General features: G+C 41.3%; 1 protein-coding gene across 1 annotated transcript in view; it reads right to left on the minus strand.

Annotated features, from left to right (window-relative positions):
• gpm6ab (glycoprotein M6Ab) overlaps window positions 1-22,225 on the minus strand; it is a 41,998-nt gene that overhangs the window by 14,193 nt on the left and 5,580 nt on the right. Inside the window, exons 2-6 of the mRNA XM_089005361.1 lie at window positions 13,357-13,549; window positions 7,195-7,351; window positions 6,564-6,717; window positions 3,768-3,844; window positions 3,580-3,645 (exon numbers count right to left, since the gene is read on the minus strand). Of these exons, the coding sequence (XP_088861487.1) occupies window positions 3,580-3,645; window positions 3,768-3,844; window positions 6,564-6,717; window positions 7,195-7,351; window positions 13,357-13,549 (647 nt within the window). The remainder of the gene's footprint in view (window positions 1-3,579; window positions 3,646-3,767; window positions 3,845-6,563; window positions 6,718-7,194; window positions 7,352-13,356; window positions 13,550-22,225) is intronic.

The raw sequence follows: 22,225 nt of genomic DNA on the forward strand, positions 1-22,225 counted from the left end.
TTCGATCTGGGGAACTGATGTTGCAGAACAATTCAAACACCATAGCACGGGTAGTAAGGTAATGTTAGCTCTTTTTCCACAAATTGGAGTGGCTAAAAACATCCTACGAATTGAAACCATTGACTACAGGTTTCAAGTGTTTGTAAATGCCAGTTTGGAAGTAGATGAAATGCAAAACACTGAAATTGCAGCAATTAGACAAATGGTGCTGCAAAAAAGAATGGTTTTGGACCTTTTGACAGCCCCACAAGGGGGCGTCTGTGCTATGGTGGGTGACACTTGTTGTACGTACATACCCGAAGAAGCGAATTCCATAAACATAACCGATGCTTTGTCTGTTATCAGGGATCTCAGAGATGCCATGGCCAAAGATCACCGGCCTGATCACCCGTGGATCTTTGACGGGCTCTTTGGGAGCCCTTGGTATACGACTTTGCTCAGAATGTTTATCCCTTTCGCAATTGTGATTGTACTTATTTTCTTAGTCATTGGTTGTATTATTCCATGCTTAAGAGCAACGCTAATGAATATGATAACTAATTCTCAGGTGAATTACGCAAAGGTTTTGTATCAACAAATGCGTGAAGGGAACCCTGTGTTGTAGCTAGGAATAGTACAGCATGGCCAGAGTGTGGTTGCTCCAACAAACAAAAGCAAAAAAAGACACGGAGTGCTGAGAAGGAGTTTTCCTCATTAAAATTTAAAACTCTCACAAATGGAGAGATTGCATATCACAGCAGCAAAGTTGTGATAGAGGTTATTCGCCTTCTCCATGGTGTTAGATTAGGTTAGATAATATTAGATAATGTTAGATAGATTAGATTAGATAAAATGAGTAAAGTAAAAATATAAAGAATGGTTCCCTGTGCAGTTAGTATGACGTGCATGCATGAAAACTGTTTTGGAAATGTATTAACTGATGTTTAAATGTGCATCAGGAGGGAATGATAGAGTGCTTATGCACATTAGTAAACATATTACGTTGTTTCATCCTTAGATTAGTAAACATATTATGTTATTTCAGGTTTAGCTTAGTACATTTTATGTTATTGCATGTTCAATTTAGACTACATGGCATAATAAAGTTATTAGTTGAATAGTTTTGAAAGCAGGATGTAACGAGCATCAAGGTTCAGTCTATGTTCTCCCAACACTGAGTTGTTCGTAGCCGATTGGACGGAAGATCGAGTTGTCCGTAGCTGATTGGACAACAGATCGCTGCCGTGGACGTTCAAAAGCTAGTCCGAGCGGGAACTCTTTCTCTTTCTTTCTGCTCTTTGTTCTGTGTGCTCCTGCCTTCGCTTCCTGCCCCGACAAGAGATGTTCTCTCCTTTTTTGTCTCACGAGAATAAAGTAGTTTTTTTGTTCATCATCTATCATCCTCACTGATATTTTTATCACAGAACTTCGTTGAACACCGAACCAGAAGAGAAACAAGAATTTGAAACCAACAAACAGCACCATCTGAAGGAAATCAGTGACTGCAAAGTGGTGGTTGGTGAGAGTGTAGCCAGACAGTATAGGTTGGTGGTGTGTAGGATGACGCTGGCAGTGAGGAAGATGAAGAAACAAAAGGCTGAAGTGAGGACAAAATGGTGGAAGTTGAAAAAGGAAGAGTGTTGCATGACATTGAGGAAGGAGGTAAGACAAGCACTGGGTGGGCAAGAGGTCCTTCCAGATGACTGGCAAACTACAGCGAACATAATCAGAGACACAGGTCGGAAAGTACTTGGTGTATCGAGTGGAAGAAAGGTACATAAGGAGACTTGGTGGTGGAATGGGGAGGTGCAGGAGTGTATACAGAGAAAGAGGTTAGCAAAGAAGAAGTGGGACACTGAGAGGACGGACGAGAATAGACAGCAGTACAAGGAGATGCAGCGCACGGTTAAAGTAAAGGTGGCAAGGCCAAACAAGAGGCCTATGATGACTTGTATGCTCGGCTGGACAGCAAGGAAGGTGAGACTGATCTTTACAGGCTGGCGAGACAAAGATGGTGAGGACGTGCAGCAGGTTCGGGTGATTAAGAATAGAGATGGCAATGTATTAACAGCTGCCAGTAGTGTGATGGCAAGCTGGAAAGAGTACTTTGAAGAATTGATGAATGAGGAAAATGAGAAGGAACAAAGAGTAGAAGACGGGACTGTTGTGGACCCAGACGTAGCAAGCATTCGCAAGGATGAAGTGAGGAGGGCGCTGAAGAGGATGAAGGGGGGAAAGGCACTCGGGCCTGATGATTTACCAAACGAGGTATGGAAGTGTCTTGGAGAGAAGGCGGTGGTGTTCCTGACTGGGTTATTCAACAAGATCTTAGATGGTGAACAGATGCCTGAAGAATGGAGACGAAGTGTACTCGTGCCCATTTTTAAGCACAAAGGAGATGTGCAGAGTTGTACTAACCACAGAGGAATAAAGTTGATGAGCCATACAATGAAACTGGGAAAGAGTAGTTGAAGCTAGACTAAGAGCAGAAGTGAACATTTGTGAGTAGCAGTATGGCTTCATGCCAAAAAAAGAGTACGACAGATGCATTGTTTGCTTTAAGAATGCTGATAGAGAAGTACAGAGAAGGTCAGATGGAATTGCATTGTGTCTTCGTAGATCTGGAGAAAACGTATGACAGGGTGCCTAGAGAAGAGCTATGGCATTGCATGAGGAAGTCTGGAGTGACAGAAAAGTATGTCAGAGCGGTGCAAGACATGTATCATGACTGTAAGACAGTTGTGAGGTGTGCTGTCGGTATGACTGAGGAATTCAAGGTGGAGGTGGGACTCCACCAGGGGTCAGCCCTGAGCCCCTTCTTGTGTGCTATGGTGATGGACAGGTTGACAGACGATGTTAGACAAGAATCTCCTTGGACTATGATGTTTGCAGATGACATTGTGATCTATAGCGAGAACAGGGAACAGGTGGCGGAGAAACTAGAGATGTGGAGATATGCCCTGGAAAGGAGAAGAATGAAGATCAGTTGCAGCAAGACGGAATATATGAGGAATAAGCGGTACTGAAAATGGATGGATGGATGTTTGTGTGTGTGTGTGTGTGTGTGTGTGTGTGTTTGTGTGTGCGTTTGCGTGTGTGTGTGTGTTTGTGCGTCTGTCAACCAAACCTGTGTGTCTTTGTGCGTGTACGTGCATGTCTGTGTGTCTCTGCGTGTGCGGTAAAGCTTTGCTTCTTTCTAGTTTAGCGAACAAAGACCTCAAAGCAATGGTGTTGTCCCCACTCAATATATATAGCATTGAGATGGATCTCGAAAGGAACTGAAAATCAATTCAGATATTTGTTCAGCTCGGTGACTCACTCACACTGCAGACAGTTTGCCAAGCACCTTCTATACTGGCTTCCGAAGGGAGTGTGATTTAGTTATCTGCAGAATGTGATGGCAATTAATTAGGCAATGTACCTAACCGAAGAAGATTGACATTTTGAAATAAACAACATCAACGATAACTATAATTTCCAGTATTTTTCTACATCGTTTATGCTCACCGGGGTCTCAGCGTCCTTTGGATAAGGTGTGTGGTACTGCTGTAAATGAAGAATTGTTATCCTTAAGGAATTTGCTATTAGTTCTGTGCTCACCATTGCGATTACAGCAGCTCCTGCTCCAGCCAATGCACACACAAACAGATGGAAGGTCAAGTCCAACTGCAAAAGTCACAATAAGACTTAAAATTGTACAACACGTCAAACTGCTTACTAATACTCTTGGTATTCTTGTTTTGCTTCAGATTTTAATTGGGTCAGATCAAACCCAAAGCAGTTCTTACCTCATTAGATTCACACATCTTGAAGAACTTCTCAGATCCTGTGCAAACCTTCCTCTCCTCAGATATGGTTACAGCACCTGATGAACAGAAACGTGTTCAAATAATTTTGTTTGACTTCCATTTTTTTCTAAATTCAAAACAATTTGAAACTGTTGCTATGAAAAAGCGAAAACGCAAATGAAACTGCAAGTGCGGAGGAGAGGTTTGTGTCTCCCAATGATCCAAGCAGGTAAACTGTCTGCTGCTTCTTGCATTAAAATAATCTATGGCGACCAATTCCCATTTAGTAGACCAGACACACTAGACACACTCCATTCTGTACCCTAGAGATCCACGAACCAGAAACTACTGTATCTATGCCCCCTGCCCCATTCTCTGGCCTACAAATCCACGAACAGGACATGAGACAGCTTCAGACTGATAAGTCGGCCTACTAAGTTTCAACCAATCTCGAGACGGGTTTGAGGTGTGAGAACTTTGTAGATGGTCTGGAGGTCATTTTTGAAGGTTTTGAGGACCTCCACATACCGCTCCTTGGTGATGTCACGTGCGGATTGACAGCTGGGGGAGGGGCCGCACCTCCCTGCTTCCACCACCTGCTGTCAATTCCGTCATCATAGACACTGTGTATTAATACGGATTCTTTTGGGATTGTATACCGCGTGCAAGTTGCTTTTAGGCGTAGTAGGCGGGTCGGTTTTCCCCTTGCCCTCTTGTTTTAGTGTTGATTTACTTTTTACCCATGGTCTACCTGTTTTTGGACCAGCGCAATTTGTTACATTAGTAAACACCCTGCAAGGGTCTTCTTTCTCTGTCGCCTGCTTGGGGATCCAAACATTCCACTTCGTTCCGACAGGTCATTTGCTTTCTGCCTCGTTTGGAACGTAACAGGTGACTATCACTGCTGTGCCACATTCTTCGATAAAGACTGATTTTGAGTGGGCAGCCCATAGCCTGGACCTAAGGCCCCCAGATATTTTTCTTTGGGGCTATCTCAAGGACAGACTGGGAAAGGACTGGGAAACCCAGAGCCATCACTGAACTCAAGAAAGCCATCAGGGAGTAGATGAGATCCATTACCAATTCAGTCTGTAAACATGTCATGGACAACTTTGTGCCGCTCCTCAAGAAATGCACAGAGCTGAATGGAGGCCATCTAGAACACATATGATAGAACGGAGAAAAAGGCCTAAGACCCTAGTGTTTTGATGTGATGTTTTGAACATAATAAACTAGTTATGACCAAAGTTTCATTCCATTCAGACAAAACACTAAGAAACGGGGCCTAATTAAAGTTGAGGCCCGTTGTTTTGGGTCACCCTGTATAACCGCTTCAAACAACAGACACGCTGCAGAAAAATGGTTAAGATTGAGTAACTGTCTTTTGTCTATTGTGTTGTGTAAGATTATTTTGACTTTAAGACGGCGCCGCAAAAGTGCCTGCCTTTACAGCAGCTCCTATATTTTGTTCTTCTACTTCTTTTTTGCTTTCCCGTTCCTTTCATAACTTTGCCGCTGAGAATTGCGATTTTCTCCATTTTGAGACAAATAATGGTTATCTAATCTAATTTAATCTGCTCTTCTCTCTTGACATGAGCAACACACCCTGCTGTCAAACTCATAAAGTTTGCAGACGACATCATGATCATCGGTCTGATCAAAGACGGCGACAAGTCTGCCTACCGACAACAAGTGGAGTGGCTGGAGCTCCAGTGCAACCAATACAATTTACAGCTGAACATACACAAGATGGTAGAGATGATCGTGGACTTCAGCAAACATCCTTCAACGCAGCTTCCCCCCCACACTATCCAACTGCCCCGTGTTGACCATTGAGACCTTGAAGTTCCTGGAAATCACAGTTTCCCAGGACATGAAGTGAAAGATCAACACCAAATCAAAAAATGAGGCTGATGAGGTAGCATGGCCTGCTACGGGAAATGCCACGGCAGTTCTACATAGCAGTCATAGCATGAATCCTGTGTTCTTCCATCACACTTTGGTTTAGGGATGCCACAAAAAAGGACAATATCCGACTTCAAGAATTGGGACCGCCCAAAAAATCTTTGGTAGCGCTCTACCCCCACTTGAGGACTTGCACACTGCAAGAACCAGGACCCTTCGCACCCTGCCCACCACCTTTTCCAACTACTCCCCTCAGGCAGGCGGCACTGATCCACGCGCATTAAATCCAGTAGACACATAAACAGCTTCCTCTAATATCAATAATAATACATTTTATTTATAAGCACCTTTCAAAACTCTCAAGGAAACTTTGGCCATTAACTCCCCAAACAGTCACCCACGTCTACTCGTATGGTGGCTCTTTTCAATTGTACACAAACCTGTGGACCAGCATACCATTATAGTCATTGTAGCTCCAGCTCTGTATTCACTTGAAGCACTGCCATTGATCTATATTCGACAACACCAGACACTTTGAAACACTCAAGGACTCTGCATAAGAACACATTTGTACTACAAAAACATTTTATTATATCACTGATCAGTTTAGCTCTTTTTTAAAAACCTTTTTGACACAAACATGTTGAATTTTCATTATATATTCTCATGTGATGTCACAGATTATGTGGGTCAATTTAAGAGGAAACTTAAAAAAAGGGTTGAATTCGAATTAGTACAACCCTTACAAGATTAGGAGGTTCGATTGGATTATTGTTTGGAACATCACTTTTTTTTACCCTGATAAGGATTGCTTAGTTGAGGTGGAACTGTCTTTCAAGACTTTGTTTTTTTTCATTGATTCAAGCACCAGCAATAGTTCATTTTACCTACCAAACTGGCGGAGGTCCAGACAGAGATTGGCTCCCTCAATCACGCTGGTGTTTTTACACATGGACCAAACATTGAAGTACATGAAGACCGGCAGGCCGGTGAAAGCTGTCACACCCAGCCACACCAGGAAAAACAGGTAGGCTAGGAACATCAACTGAAAAGACATAAGGTAATCAGTTACACAAAACCAGAATGGAAAAAGCTTGTTTTTATCATCTTTAATAGAGACAATAACCATTATGCCCAAATATTAAGACATAGTCAACATTTTTTCTTCAAATAGTAATGCGTGCAAGAGTTAAATCATCCACAAGAAAAAAAAAGTAATGTAACCAAACATAAACTCCATCTCTCGCATCATTAAATAAACATTATTGTCTTTTAAAACCTGAATTGCCATGTGTGGCAGACACAATGGAACATTTCCAATCTTGCCTCTCATGGTAGTGATGATTTGATGTCAGATTCCAACTAACCATTTTCTTTTTAGAGATGAATTAACATTTTTGTTTTATTTGGTTCCTATGTTCATAACTGGACATGCAATAGAGTAGCATTTCATAAACCACTCATTTCTTAAGAAGCATGAATTGAGATGTCTAAACATTCATCCAAATGTAAGCTTTCTTACAAATGCAGTCAGGCAGCGTCCACATGCAGTAATCTTGAACTCTCCATACAGATCCCTTATTGCTCCAGTGGTGAAAAACGCCTCTACAAGCAACACCACTCCAAAGACAAAGAATCCAGCTGCAAGGCCATAGATGATGTACTTCAGGATGTCAATGCTGCAGAGAAAATAAACATCACTCTTTCTTACTTTCATAAAATCATGATATAATTATTGTGGTGGATTTTGTTTTTAAATGAGATGGTATGCTATTTCAGAAGTACAAGTGGGAATAAACACAATGTTAATTGTAATAAAAGATAGAAATGTTGTGTGATGTCATTGTTGGTGGGAGGTGAGTATCATGGAGGGCACAACTTTTCCATGGAATAAAAACATGAATAATACCAACAAAGCAAAGTTGGAGCATATCTGAAGTCAATTGTTTCATCTTCAGTCAACTACAGATTAATGCTGATGTTAATCAGCTTTTGTATTTTGCAGAAATATTGTTTCCGCATCTTGCAGAAAGGATTGCTTGACAGCTCTGCATGTTCATTGTTATCTGAGAACACCTACAGTTGTAGAGCATGCAGGACATCTTACTAAATAGATTTTATTTTATATAAAATGTGAAATAAAGTACAATGTTTATATTTTGGGCAGGTGGCCCAGTAGTCGACTGGTAAGCATGTTGACTTCACAGTGCAGACCCTGCGTGGGCTTTCGATGGATTTTCCGGTTTGCTCCCACAGTCTAAAAACATGCACAGCTGGCTGATAGAGCACTCCAAATTGTCCCTAGGTGTGAATGTGAGTGTGAATGATTGCTCTTTTATGTGTGCCCTGCTATTGGTTCACCGATGAAAAGGTTTCTTCAGCCATCATTTACAGTTCTTTGAAGGTGTCAGACGTTTCGCTCCTCATCCGTAAAGCTTCGTCAGCGAACTAAAGTTGTGCTGGTAACTCTGACCCTATATCGTTGTACTAAATTCATCCTGTCTACTTGATAACTAATGTTAAGCAGATTCCTTACTTACAGACAGTGTAAAATACCTGACATGTGAAGGCGGAAGTAGTCGCCGAAACATGTCAGGTATTTGAACACCGACAATACACTGTCTGTAAGTAAGGAATCTGCTTAACATCTGACCCTATATGTTTCTCTAATAAATCCATAATTATCGGTTTGAAATAGTGTTCGAAACACCTGAAATGTAAGGTACTGCTGTTCCTTTCCATTTTGCTTCTTCAGGATTTTTGGTTTATTTCCCTATTCTTTTCTTTAAACATTTGTTAAAAGACCACTCAGGGTAATCACAGTTTGTGCATGCTCTCCTGACATTTTTTGACTCATTTTCCTGACCTTCAATGCTTGTTGGTATTTGTTCAGCCCTATGCTTGACAGGTTTGATAACTCCTAGTTTGTGTTGTAGTGGATGATTGATTTGAGGTATTGGTCAGTGAGCATGGCCTTCCTAAAAACTTTGTTTTTAGCGCTCTGTCCTCTTCTATATTTTTTTTTGCAGTTTTGCAAAAAGGCTATTTGGTTCTCTTTAATGTCCTCGCAAGTACATTTGATATTTATGTCCACAGTGTTGAGGTGATCTGTGAAGGATTGAATTTCTTGTTTTTTGATTCTGACAAAAGTGTCGTCCACATATCAAAACCAGTGCCTTCGTCCCCGGGAATGATGTTTCTCCATCAGATTTGCCACTATGGGTGAAACTGGTGAGCCCATAGCACAAACATGAATTTGTATTTCAAACTGATAGATAGGACAAAAATGAGTGTATCCAAAAGATATGCTGCTAAATGAAAAACAAAGTCATGTTATTTATTCTATATATTGTGAAAATGAAGATTGTGAAGAGCAATCCATTGGGGAAACTAAACAAATGGTCAAAAATGACTTCATCATCGCAGGGACAATGCTCGTGAGCCTGAAACTGCAATACATCTGCACCTAAAAGCTAGCAACCACTCATTTGACAACAGTGAGGTTAACATCTTAGCCAAAGAAAATAGGTGGTTTGAAAAAGGAGTAAAAGAAACCATTTTTGTAAAACAGCAAAACCCTTCACATTAAACCTTGGTTTAAGGTTTAATGTAAACCGTGTTTACAAAATACATCTTAAGTCGTTACCACATAGGCTTAGTAATGCTAATGAGGTGAGGGCAATGGGGCAATCTGAGCCAGGTATAGAACATTACAGGTAATCAGACAGAACAAAAGACAGAATCAGACTGGCTTCAGGGAGTAGCCTACTGCTCTCCCAAACTTAGAGAAGGGACCTATCAGAGCATAGGTCTGGCACTGCCGCCTCTGCCCAGTAGGGATATATATATATAGGGCCTGAGTTACCAGCACAACTTCATTTCATTGCGGAAGCTCTTCGGATGAGGAGCGACACGTCTGACACCTTCAATGAAGTACAGATGATGGGTGAAGAATCCTTTTCATCAATGGACCACTCATGTACGACTGAGAGCCTAAACAGACCTGCTATTGGCTGGAAACCGGTATATGGTGCCCCTCGTCTACTGCTCGAAGACGGCTGGGATTGGCTCCAGCACCCCTTCTGACCTTTGTGAGGATACGCGTTTTAAAAGTTGACTGACTGAATGAATGTTTACAATGAATGCCTATAATTTTATCCACCGCTATTTTTCTTGCTTCCTTCCTATTTATTTTTATTTTGTTTTTTGGGGGTGCTTTTGAGGCTTTTGAGGTGAATGCAGCTTAAAACTCTGCAACCCTCCATTGAACAGCTAAATAACAAAATACGGTGGTACCTCGGTTCTCGAACACCTCACTGTTCGAACAAATCAGTGTTCGAACAAAATATTCGAGATATTCTTGCTTCGGCGTTCGAACATCAATCGGTGTTCGAACGCCAATACGACGCGTGAGTGCGTACGCGAGGGTGGGGAGCTAAGCGGCGCACGGGTGTATCGCTCTGTTCCTGACCAACTGTTGTCGCTAGCGGACATGCTGCTTTTTGCTCTAGCGTTTAATATAGGTGTACAAAGAGTTTTAGCCCCTCATCATGCCTCCAAAGAAAGTAAGTGCTGCTTAAAGTGACAAAAGAAAAGTAGTGCGTGCAACTATTGCATTTAAGAAAGAAATAATCGCAAAATATGAAGGAGGTGTGCGAGTGTCTGATCTGGCGAGGGAATACAGAATGGCGAAATCTACGATCAGTACGATATTAAAGAATAAGGAGGCTGTGAAATCTAGTGATGTTGCTGTGGGAGTGAGAGCAAATGTTATTGAATAGATATTTGAAGAGGAAAGAACATCATGAAGCTGTCACGTTCCGAGCGAGAGTGATGGCAGATGACTCGTCGGAACGTAGTGGAATGTTTGGGATCCCAAAACAGACACGTACTAACCAACCAAGGTAACTGTATAGTGCCACTTAGCAGTTTTTTTTGACGACGATACTAGTGCAGCGTGTTCTACCGGAAACAAATTCCTTGTGTGTTCTACATACTTGGCAAAAAAGATGATTCTGATTCTGATTATTCACAAATAAAAGAAAACACAGCGAGTAAGAAGGCAGGGGGTGATCCGACCCGCTTACTACGCCAAAAAGCAAATGGCACACGAGGGTGCAAAATTACGCAATCCCGGAAGATGACATAAATTTACGGGACGCAGGGAAAATACCTCGGACCGGATACGCTCACGCATCGAAGGAAGAGTCCAGGTACAGTGGCGAGTTGAGTCAATCATCCGGCATTGGCGAGGTGATCGCGAACCGTATAAATGCCCCGTGTCTGTGATTAGAGAATGACATCGGATGGAGAACGGCCGGGAGAGGCAGCCCCCCCCCCCCCCCCCCCTGTCAACTCGCAAGTGACAGGAGCAAAGAGGTGGTTTCGCTTTTCGAACAGGGTCCTTGAACGAATTATGGTAGAGAACCGAGGTACCACTGTAGTTACTTTTGAATCACATGTTCCTCCATCGTGTCATACAAAGTATTTGTAGTTGTTTTACAATATTTTTTGTGTTGGTTTCCTCTGTTCGAGTTGTTGAATGTGGGGAAACTACTGTCAGTCACAACCTGAAGTGGACATTTATTAGCTGCCATTATGGTGGTCTTGTTTAGCCAATGCTGAAAGGCTCCCATTGGAATTGGGTGGTATTAGTAAGAAGTGATGAACATGTGATCGTTCTCGGCACAATGAGTGGAAGATTTACATTAAAAACAAACCACTGACGACACAATTGAAAAAGGTAGATTGTTGTGCCTAATTTCTTAGGAGTTTGTGTGCCACCGAAGCAGGTCAAATTTAATCTCCCACATCAATGCAAAGCATCCAGTCACAAGTGCACAGCCACAGCTAATCTTAACACTGACGCAATTTAGCCATAGCAAATATCTTTGGCAAACGAAACTCGAGAACAACCCATGCACGAGGCATAGTAGTTGTGCAATTTAGCCATAGCAAAACTCTTTGGCAAACTAAATGAGGCATAAATGATGTTCCCTCTGTAGACTACTTGAAGTGATTGATGTTTACTTCAGCACTTTAAAAGGCAACCGACGCCTCCGGACAAGTTGTGACAATAATTTTTAAAATCACTTCAAATGACTTCTAGTGAGCGCATTTTACAAAGATTCCACCGCATATAGCTATATTTTACGTTTTGAGATTTGCGCTGAATATTCAGGAAGTCTTGTTTTCGAGTTGATGACAATGCCTGACGTCACGTCAGGAACGCCGCTGACCGAGAGAGCGACACACAATGCATTTTGGGTACTTTGTTTGGTCTGAAAACATCGTGTTGATCTTGGAAGGAAAAACACATAAATAACGCAATGGCGAATCATTGTGTGTCGCGCCAACACTACCAATTGCGGTAACACCATAAAAGCGGACACAAATTCCCAGCAGACAAGTAAGCCCATTTCCAACGGAGCTTGTGCACGATCTTGTGCATTTTCTGGGAGCTACATTGGAGTCCAGGTGGCTCGAATTGATCAGGGAGGACTTCTTTAATCGATTGCAAACATTTATGCTTTACTCTTCAGAACTATTTGAATCATATTCATAACTGGATGAGTAACAAGAAAGCATCTTCTCCGAATCTGAAGCCATTGTTTTGTGTCTGGAGTATCCTGGAGTGACGTCACGAACAAGGGGGCGGGACCTTCTGAAACTCGCCATTTCCGAGGTCATTTTGAAGCAGTTTCGGGATACTTTAAGTTATTTTTATTGGTGTTTTGCATTTGACTAAAATTATCAGCCTGCGTGTTTTGGGTATTTTAGATGCTATAAAACGTTTTTTCTGATGTCAGTTAGGAAATAAAAAAATGGTGTCGGTTGTCCTTTAAGTTTGTCATTATGAACTGTGTTAGTTCTAAAGTACTAATTTGGGGCACTGTGATTTCTGGGTCTCTTTTGTTGATTGTTTGTTATCTGAAGCTAGTTCAATGTCGAGTAATTGTATTGCTCAGAAAATTATTCTTACTGTTTTTAATAAATTAACCTAACACACAGGACCTTTTTTTAGAATCACCAAAAAAAACCATTAAATCATTCATTGCCCTGACAGCCTTATCGTCACTAGGGTGGTGGGGGGGGGGGGGTGCTGTAGCCTATCCCAGATGTCTTCGGGCAGTCGGCGGGAGACACCTTGAACTGGTTGACAGCCAATCGCAGAGCACTCAAACCCAAACAAAACAATGATCTTCTCCCTCGTCTCAACTAAAGGTTGCAGGCAGGACATTGACTAGTCTCAAATACAGCAGCAAGTAAATGCATTTGACTACAGCTCTCCAAGTCTACTGAAAGAAAAAAAACTATAACATACAATTTTCTTTCATCTTATGATGTGCTTCAACAATGTAATGAGTTTAAAATGAAAATAGTGATTTTCTCAGTAATTTTTAGATGAGATTAAAAATAAAAGAATGAGATCAATCAGTTACAGACCTAAATTAATTCTATTGTCATATTATTTTGTGTTGCCTGCTCATTTCCAATTTCAAGTCATTTTATCATTAAAATATGCAACAATATGTTAAAATCACATGATTAGAAAGCACAGGAAAATAATATTGGCACATTGTTGAATGAAATCATAACGACATTGTTATTCATTTGAATATAAACTAAAATGATTTAACACCAATTCTGATCACATAACCAAATGACGACTGTAAATACTCACATGGTAAACACATCCAGAGTTTCTCCGGGGCCTCGGATGACCTCAAAGTAGTTCTGGAGGATAGAGACAGTCCCACTCAGAGCTTCATGGCCACATCCACAGAACAAGGCCACACCCATGTATAGGAGGATAGTGGCAATGAGGGATGCCCAGGGCAGACTACCCACACATCGCTCACAACACTCCTTGCAACCTATGTGGACAGAAAAAAACATGACTGTAATGGAACACCACCTTTACATTGTAATGCCAGCAATAAACTTGATAGAAAGAGAATTGGCATTTTCGACCGAGTCTGAAAATGACATTAGAAAAAAGACTTTTGCTCTGATCATTTTTTTGGGGGAGGGTGGTGGTGACAATTGGTATGTATATGCAGTATGTGAGGTCGATGAGCAAACGAATAGAGAATTAAGGATCTAATGAACGCTGCAGGTAAAAAGGAGTGCCACATACAGTCAGTGCCATATACAATAAGTTTGAAGGCGTGCTTAACTTTTCAATGCCCTTTGTCGCCAATTCCCATCAACCACCCTCCGCTGCAAATAGCGCCAAAAATATGAATGTATTTCCTGAGAAAGCTGGGATAGGCTCCAGCAACCCCCGCGACGCTAATGAGGAATAAGCTCTACGGAAAATGGATGGATGAATGAATGGATGGATGGATCTGGATCAGAGTGGTCTGGTTGGACAGCTGAGGTGCTCGAGTTTCCCCAAGTGTTGATTTGGTCCAGGGATATTGAATATTTTCTGATTTAGAACTTTTTTAAACATTGACAAACAATATTAATATGTTTTCACTTTTCAGAGGCCTTTTATTCCAAAATAAAACATCAGATCGGTATCAGAGTGGCCTGGTTGGACAGCTGAGGTGCTCTAGTTTGCCCAAGTATTGATTTGGTCCAGGGATATCGAAGATTTTCCGATATAAAACTTTTTAAACATTGCCGAACAATACCAACATGTTCACTTGCATTGGAGTCAAGAAAGAGGTCAGATGTCACTTTTCAGATGTATTCCATTTATATGTTTGTGATTGTTGTTTGCAGGAATTTGTCAATGTTAATAGAAGGTTTTCCAAATAATTCTGAACAGTGTTTTTAAACACAAGACACCACCTGCTGCAGAAATTGAAGAGTCACAATTATGTTGTCTCATCTACAGGCAGGTGAAAATTCAATTGGGATACTGTACTGGTATGCAGGAACACTATTCAGCATCCAAATCAGTTAAGTATTTGTCGGTAAAGTCAGCAACCAAAAAAGTATGATTATTGACAGCAAGAATGCTTTGACAAATCAACATTTTATATTGGAGATCAAATATTTTTTTCCGTATTCCGTAAGAGAAATAGCAAAGACAAAAAATAAATAATTGTGATGGCTATATATTATTAGTCCTCAAATGTGTTCCAACTATTAATTTAAAGTGAAATGATAAAAGACATGATGTACAAGGAGGTGCAAGACATGGCAATGGTCAGATTCAGCATAAATGTTACTTCTAGCACCAGATGAGGAGACATAAAATGGTTCGTTCGACCCAAACACCAAGCAAAACATGTATGCTTATTGCTTTGAGAACTGTAATTCATGTGTACATTAATATGTTCTTTTCCTTTCAGCTTTTCCCTTCTGGGGTCGCCACAGCAAATGAGTGTCCTCCACATTTGAATATAAAATAATATAATACAAATACTATTCCAGTATCATCTTCACCCTGTGACACCCCAGGCTCCCCCCACACACATCACTATCTACTTTCCACTATCCGATTTTTCCCTTCATTCGTGTCCCATCAACACACTCTCACATACAAAAATACAGACAATTATTTAATAAATGAGGCTATCAGAATGTATGAACTGACCTGACTAAGTCCCATGCAATAAAATTGTAGGATGCTTTTGTACAGAAATCCACCATCAAAGAATCCATTATCACTGAGGTCTGTGAAGAGTGATAACCAGCACTCCATGCACAGGCTGGAAAGAAACACCCACCGATATTAAATTCTTTGATTGGCGGTGCTGGCTCCATCCAAGTAACTGTCATGGGTGCTGACTGGGGCTATGCATGGGCACCAGGAAATGCTGGAAGCCTTTAACACAGGGGTGTCAAAGTCATTTTTGCCGTGGGCCACATTGTTGTTACGGTTTCCTCTCGAGGGGTGTTATGAATTTTGGGAAAATAAACGTCATATCTCCTTTACATATTACAAACAGAATGCACAACAAATTTATGAACAACTAGTTTTCAAATGTGAAGTCAAGAATAATGACTGTTATTGTGGTTTACATGGCACAATTTTAATTTTTGGTTCAGACTTTAGCAAGCATCTTGGCACTTGAAATGCTTTATTTGCTTTTGCACGCCAAATAAAATGACGCGGCGGACAAGATTTGGCCCCCGGGCCTTGCCTTTGACACCATGCCCATTTTTAGTCCCAAGATCAGCTCCAACGATTCGAGGACAACAACCCAAAAGGTGCACCTGGAAATGGTGGAAGCATCCAATTAACTTCGGGTGACTACTTGTGTCGGCATTGAGCTGCATCATTTTCCTTGAAAAACCAGTAGGAGGAACAACACACGGTTTCACGATTACGGCATAGCTGGCAGCAGTGAGATCAATGAAAGGACCAACTACAAGGAGTGGTTTGTTCAAGGAGGTAAACGCATGCATGGAAACTGGTCGGAGTCACTACTGACGGTTGTCCCAATCTGTCCGGGAAAAATATAGGACTTTAGAAAAAAATGCAAAATAAAGTGACTGAACTTTACTCAGAGCATAAAGTGGTGTTTATTCAATGTATTATTCATCAGCATGTGTTCTGTAAGTCAGTGTTGAAACTTAACAATGTTATTGATGGTGTAACTAAGACAGTTATCTTTATCAGGGAATGGGCATTAAATCGCAGGCAGTTTGTTGCACTTTTAGAAGAGCATGATGGCGAACATGGTGACATCAGGTACCATATAGCGGTCAGATAGCTCAGCCTGGGCAAAGTGTTAAAAATGGTTTGGGGCCTAAATGCAGAGATTCAAGAGTTTTGCAAGATGAAAGGCAAAAACATCCCTGAGCTCTAAGATGTAGACTGGATTACAGATTTAGCAAGGGCCTCTTTGTCCATGAAATGCATTATCTGGTCAAGGCTTTCATGAGAAAGTTGCAGTTTCTTTCAAATCATCTAGAGAACAAAATTATTAATCACATACAAATCCTGAAAGAAGTCAAACCATCAGCCAGTCACCTCTGTTGGTACTCATCAATGTTAGGAGGCCTGTACAGTGAGTTTTCAAGGCGTTTTGAAGATTTTAAAAACATTGAGGATGAAACGCAACTGATTTCCTCTCTATTTGCATGAAGTATAGATAATACAGCCACTGATGTCAAGCTGGAACTCATAGAGTTGCAGTCAGACACAGGACTGGCGGAGCACCTTAAGTCAGCATCACTGCTGTAGTTTTATTCACCTCCCAGGAAGGGGAATTTTCCAAATATGAGGAAACATCCTCAGAAAATGTTGATTCTTGTTGGATTTACATATACATGTGAGCAAACGTTCTCAGTAATGAACAAGAACCAGAAGAAGAAAAAATACTTTTGATAAAAATGTTGTGAGTTTATTATTTGTATCTTAATACGGAGTTGGGCGGCGCGGTAGTTGAGTGGTTAGCACACCGGCTTCACAGTGCAGAGGTCGCCGGTTCGCGTCCCGGTCCGGCCTCCCAGTGTGGAGTTTGCATGTTCTCCCCGGACCCGCGTGGGTTTTCTCCGGGTCCTCCGGTTTCCTCCCACACTCCAAAAACATGCATGGCAGGCAGATTGACCACTCCAAATTGTCCCTAGGTGTGAGTGTGAGAATGACTGTTGTATGTCTTTGTGTGCCCTGCGATTGGCTGGCAACCAATTCAGGGTGTCCCCCGCCTCGTGCCCGAAGACAGCTGAGATAGGCTCCAGCAACCCCCGCGACCCTAATGAGGGATAAGCGGTACGGAAAATGAGATGAGATGAGACACTTTTTGGCTTACACACTCTGTCTGGGAAGCAATTAAGTTTGTAAGTTGAAGTCTCACCGTAATGCCTTTTTTTAATACAGAGCTAATGTTGGCCTGCCTACCAGTAAAATGTGCCCCCGTCAGTCATCCACAAGCTTCATATTTTGAATGATAACAATTTATTTAATCTATCCATTAATCTATTTATTACATTTTTGATTGAATAAAGTATCTGGCCACCAGTTCAGGGTTTACCTCCCTTACTGCCTGCAGTTAGTTGGGACAGGCTGGAATAAAGGTTGGAATAATGGGTGAATGAATAACGTTGAAAAAACATTTAAAAAGTTCACAATTAACCATTCTCAACAAATCCTAATCTGTTCCCATGTTTGTGCTGTGCCTGTACCCATATGCGTATTCGGGAGGGGATAAGTTATCTCAGCCTCCCCAAATTTCAGCCAAAGAGGAAAAAACAGTGGTGCTGGGCCTGAATATTTATAACATTTCCTTTTTTCCCTTTTTTTCTCTTTAATAAAAAATATATTGACCAAAATATTGACAAATAAAATTTATTTAACTCATGGTAGAAGTCGAAACATGCTCCTCTTCTTTTTATGTGTGGTTGAGGATTTTTTTTATTGTATCTATTTTGAACATTAAGAGGAGTTAATAAATATGAAAGTCACAATGTATCATTAAAATCCTGAGTTGATGTATACTGAAAGCCAACATGATTGGATCATACCTATTTTAATTTATATAAATAAAAAGAATGTTGATGACTGAATACAAAAAGAAGAAATGACAAATATTTGCCATTGTTTGTTCATTTGTCATTTTCATCCTGCGGGTTTTGGAAATTAATTGACATAGTGGAATTGGAACTGGCCAGGACAGCTGTCTTGTCAACTGTGAACCTGACGGTGAAGAGGGATCTACTCTGTCTTTCCATCGGTGATATGCGGTGGTTTGTCCTGAACAGTGTTTCTTGTGATTTATAGAAACATTTATTAAATAGTGAACCTGGGTTGGGGTCACTGAGTTTATTTGAGTTCCAACCACAGCTTCTGAATTGATAGCCTCTAAAACACATTTGGATGTTTTTAAAGCTGCAATTGCTCAACTTGCAGTCTTCTGCTGTGATATCCTGCATTTAAAACATGTGTCTTTGAAACAGTCACAGCTGTTTTCTTTCAAATTGTTCTACAATGTGTTTTTCAATGTTAAACTGCAGCAAACTACAGTTTATATTTTGCCACACGTTGCAGTATTTTTGCAACGTTTTTTACTAATTGACTTGACAGATGTTTGACAATGTGGTGCTGGTGAATTACTCATTTCACCCCAGCTCCACCCATGCTTCTGACCATTCAGTAATGATAGCTTTGATGTAAATCTAAAGACCTATGCGAGCACAAACACACGCACATAGAGAAATAACCTGCATACTTCCAAGCGAAGACAAAAAGGTATTGAAAAATATAGAATCATGTCTCTAGTTCTTAGAAAAGCGCTCATGTTTTTTCATTTGTGTGAGTCATCCGACTGCCCATGTTTAATTGAGTGCCAATGTTGCCATGCCAACAGGGGTGTGGCGCGAGCCTGCTGACCCACTTTGCCTGTAGCGTTGTTATGGCAACAGTGCAGATCGGGAAGCATCAAACCCATTCTAATACACATTTTCCTGCGCAGCATTAGAGGCACACATCATGTATGTTTGCTCAGTGGTGTACTTATTTTGAAAAGATCTGTAGACATTGTTTCAGGTAAAAAGAAAAGAGCCATAAAGGTTTGCACGGGAATGGCTGAATATAAGAACATTTTATAATTGTGCTCTTTTATTTGTATCAAAGCTATTTCATCATTACTTGACTATGACGATATGTCCCATTAATTAAAAATAATAATAATAAATTCTTTTCCCGTGACTGTTGGTCGCCGGGATTGAGAGGATGCATCATACAACCCATTTTCAATGGCCGGGACGCCTTTCTAAATAAGACAAACCGCAGAATTCACTTGTAGACTTTAGTCCTTGAGAGTTTTGAAAGGCGCTTAGAAATTAAATGTATTATTACGACTATTAGAATAACAGTTCTGTGTCAGATTGAGATGAGTTTATGTTATAAATGTACTACGTATATGCATGTGTGGAGAATGAGTGATTCAATACATATCATTATTCAAACTGTGAATGCAGTCGTATCAGACACAGATTATGGACACAGGTGTTTGTCATTTGGTGGTTTGTACTAGCCAGGTTATAATCCTTCTCACATTTCCATATTTGGGTTTGATAAACAGGGAAGGCCCAGTGACCTGGTAAAAACTAGGACACTCCAAGCACCAACGGGTGTAAACATGAGGGTGTTTCCGTGTTCATGAGGGAGTTCAACATTCATAGCACAGTAGTTTTGAGTATATTATTGAAAGTTGGAATAATGGGACCCATGCAAGATCCTCTTCGTGCTGTTTAATTATGCATCTAATCCCATGAAACTCCTCATCTCATAAATTTGCAGGTTCCTAACAGGCAGGAACAAGGATGAGCTGGCATCGGAATTCGGCCCAGGATAGTCCATCATCCGCTGAAATTGTCTCATCAACTGGTTGTCATGTGCCGAAACCAATGATATGCGATGTCTTGTGCTGAAAGGTTAACAGCGTTGTGTGTATGTGTCCAGATGGCTGATCGTGACAGTGATGGCCAGGACTGGCACAGAAATACAGTAGATGTTTGGAAAAATTACCGTATTTTAATAGAATTCTTAATTGGCACCTCAACCCTGGGAAGGGCGCAGCAGGTAAGATTAATCTGTGACATTCCTTACCAATGTCCCATTAATAACAGTGCCAAATGCTCCCAGCCCTCTTCATTATTGACTGCACTCCAACACATCCAGCTGCCTAACTCCTGAACTGAAGTTGGCCGCTGACACGATGATCATCGACCTGATCAACAGTTCTGACGAGTCCCTGTACCGAGAACTGGAGAGGCTGTTGCTCTGGTGCAGCCAGCAAAACCTAACTTTGGAGAATACAGTACAGATGATTGTGGGTTTCAGGAAAAAAAAAAAAAAAACCTCCAGAACCTGCCACAGGAGCTGCTAAATGCGACAGTCAGGACTGTCAATAAAATCAACGGGAACGCAATGTATGCCTATGCCTACTCTTCAGGACCTGCACACTTCAACAACCAAATAAATACATACATAAAATAGTAGGGAGCTGGCAACTGTGGCACCCACCGTGCACCCACCGTGCAGCCACAATATGTTTACTTCCAATCATATTACGTCTGTGTAAGCTCTCAGTCGTACAGGAGTGGTCCATCGATGAGAAGGTTTCTTCAGCCGTCATCTGTACAAATTTGTACAGATGACGGCTGAAGAAACCTTCTCATCAATGTTCCAATCAAATTGTCAGAGTTCTGTTTGCTTGTCCTCTGTTTTTATTTTTCCTGCATACCTCTGCGAGTATTTTTGTTAATAAATCATATTCAGAAGAAGTCCAAGATGGCGCCCGAGTAGGCAGCCGTCAGCAAGTGCTCTCATGAGCCTTCCTTTTTGTATTTTTGTTTTTGTCTTGTTTTTTTTTTGTTTTCTTTTGTCACTTTGTTTTGTTGTGCGTCGTGTGGAACGGATACGGATTGTTTTTCAGCATTTTTGGCCACGACATTCATCAAGGAGACTGTGCTGAGCGGTTGCCCCTTTTCGGCAGCAGAAATATGCCAGTAATGTTTTTGAATAGGAGGAATGTCGGTGCCATTTGACTGTCATCGCTGGACAGCTATGGGGCCATTGTGTTTTTTTTCCACCTGTAATGGGCAACATTTTCACAGCCCCGCTTTGATCAGAGGAAAGGTCGGTGCTGTTGGACGGTCTGCGGCTGGATGGATGCATGGCTTGAGGAACCCGCAATAAGAAGAAAGGAGCGTCAGCGCAGAGCGCCGATGCGGATATGGAACTGTCGCGGGATGGAGTTGAAGCTGATTTATGGGGGACGGGAGATGTGAGACGATCTCTTTTCGTCAATGGATGCTACAGCTTCGTGTTTACTTTCAACATTTAGCTTATAGTAGATGTGCACATTCCACCATGACGTCCCTGATCCACTGGTGAAAAGTACGCGTTGATCCTCTCCTCTTTCATCTGAATTGCTTCATGTAACAAAGAGGGTACAGCAAGTGCTGAAGAATGAATGACTATGTGTCTTTGTATTGTTATATTTCTTATTTAGTTTCATTTTTCTTTTGACTTCAAGATGGTGCTGTGAGAGTGGCTGCCTTTCCTTTTCTCTTCCTTTCATAATCATTGCTGCTGTGAAATGTAAATTTCTCCACTGCGATACTAATGAAGGTAAATCCAATCTCGTACACCCTCCTTCTCATGCCTACGTTCTTTTGGGTCCTCTGCCATACTTAAACCTTAACACCTTTCATTTAAACGCGACTAAGCCGATGCAACTACTTAGTTGGTGACTGTATGCTGCACTCCTCTATTAACAAGATTGCTGCTCAAAAAATACTTTTCCCATATTTATTATTATTTGAAATGCATCCTATGCTAAACTGTAGATCTGTTAATTAGTGATAGCATTTCCGGAATGAGAGTTATTAGAGCACGGGTGCCCAATACGTCGATCCTGAATGGGAGGAGGAAATGTGTGGGATGGCCAGAATTTGGTGTGGTGGGGGGGTTGTTCAGATTACATATTTGGTTTTGTCCATATCTTGGGCCGTTCCGGCTGTTGCTCCCCTTGACCATGGCATGTGTGCATACCTGTGTACATAAAAGTATGGGTGTGTCCATGCGTGTGCGTGTGCGTGAGCGTGTGTGTGTGTGTGTGTGTGTGCGTCTCATGGATAAA

The sequence above is a fragment of the Hippocampus bargibanti genome, linkage group LG10 (assembly GCF_051943395.1).
Source record: "Hippocampus bargibanti isolate YZ-2025 linkage group LG10, ASM5194339v1, whole genome shotgun sequence".
In the NCBI taxonomy this organism is placed as follows: Eukaryota; Metazoa; Chordata; class Actinopteri; order Syngnathiformes; family Syngnathidae; genus Hippocampus; species Hippocampus bargibanti.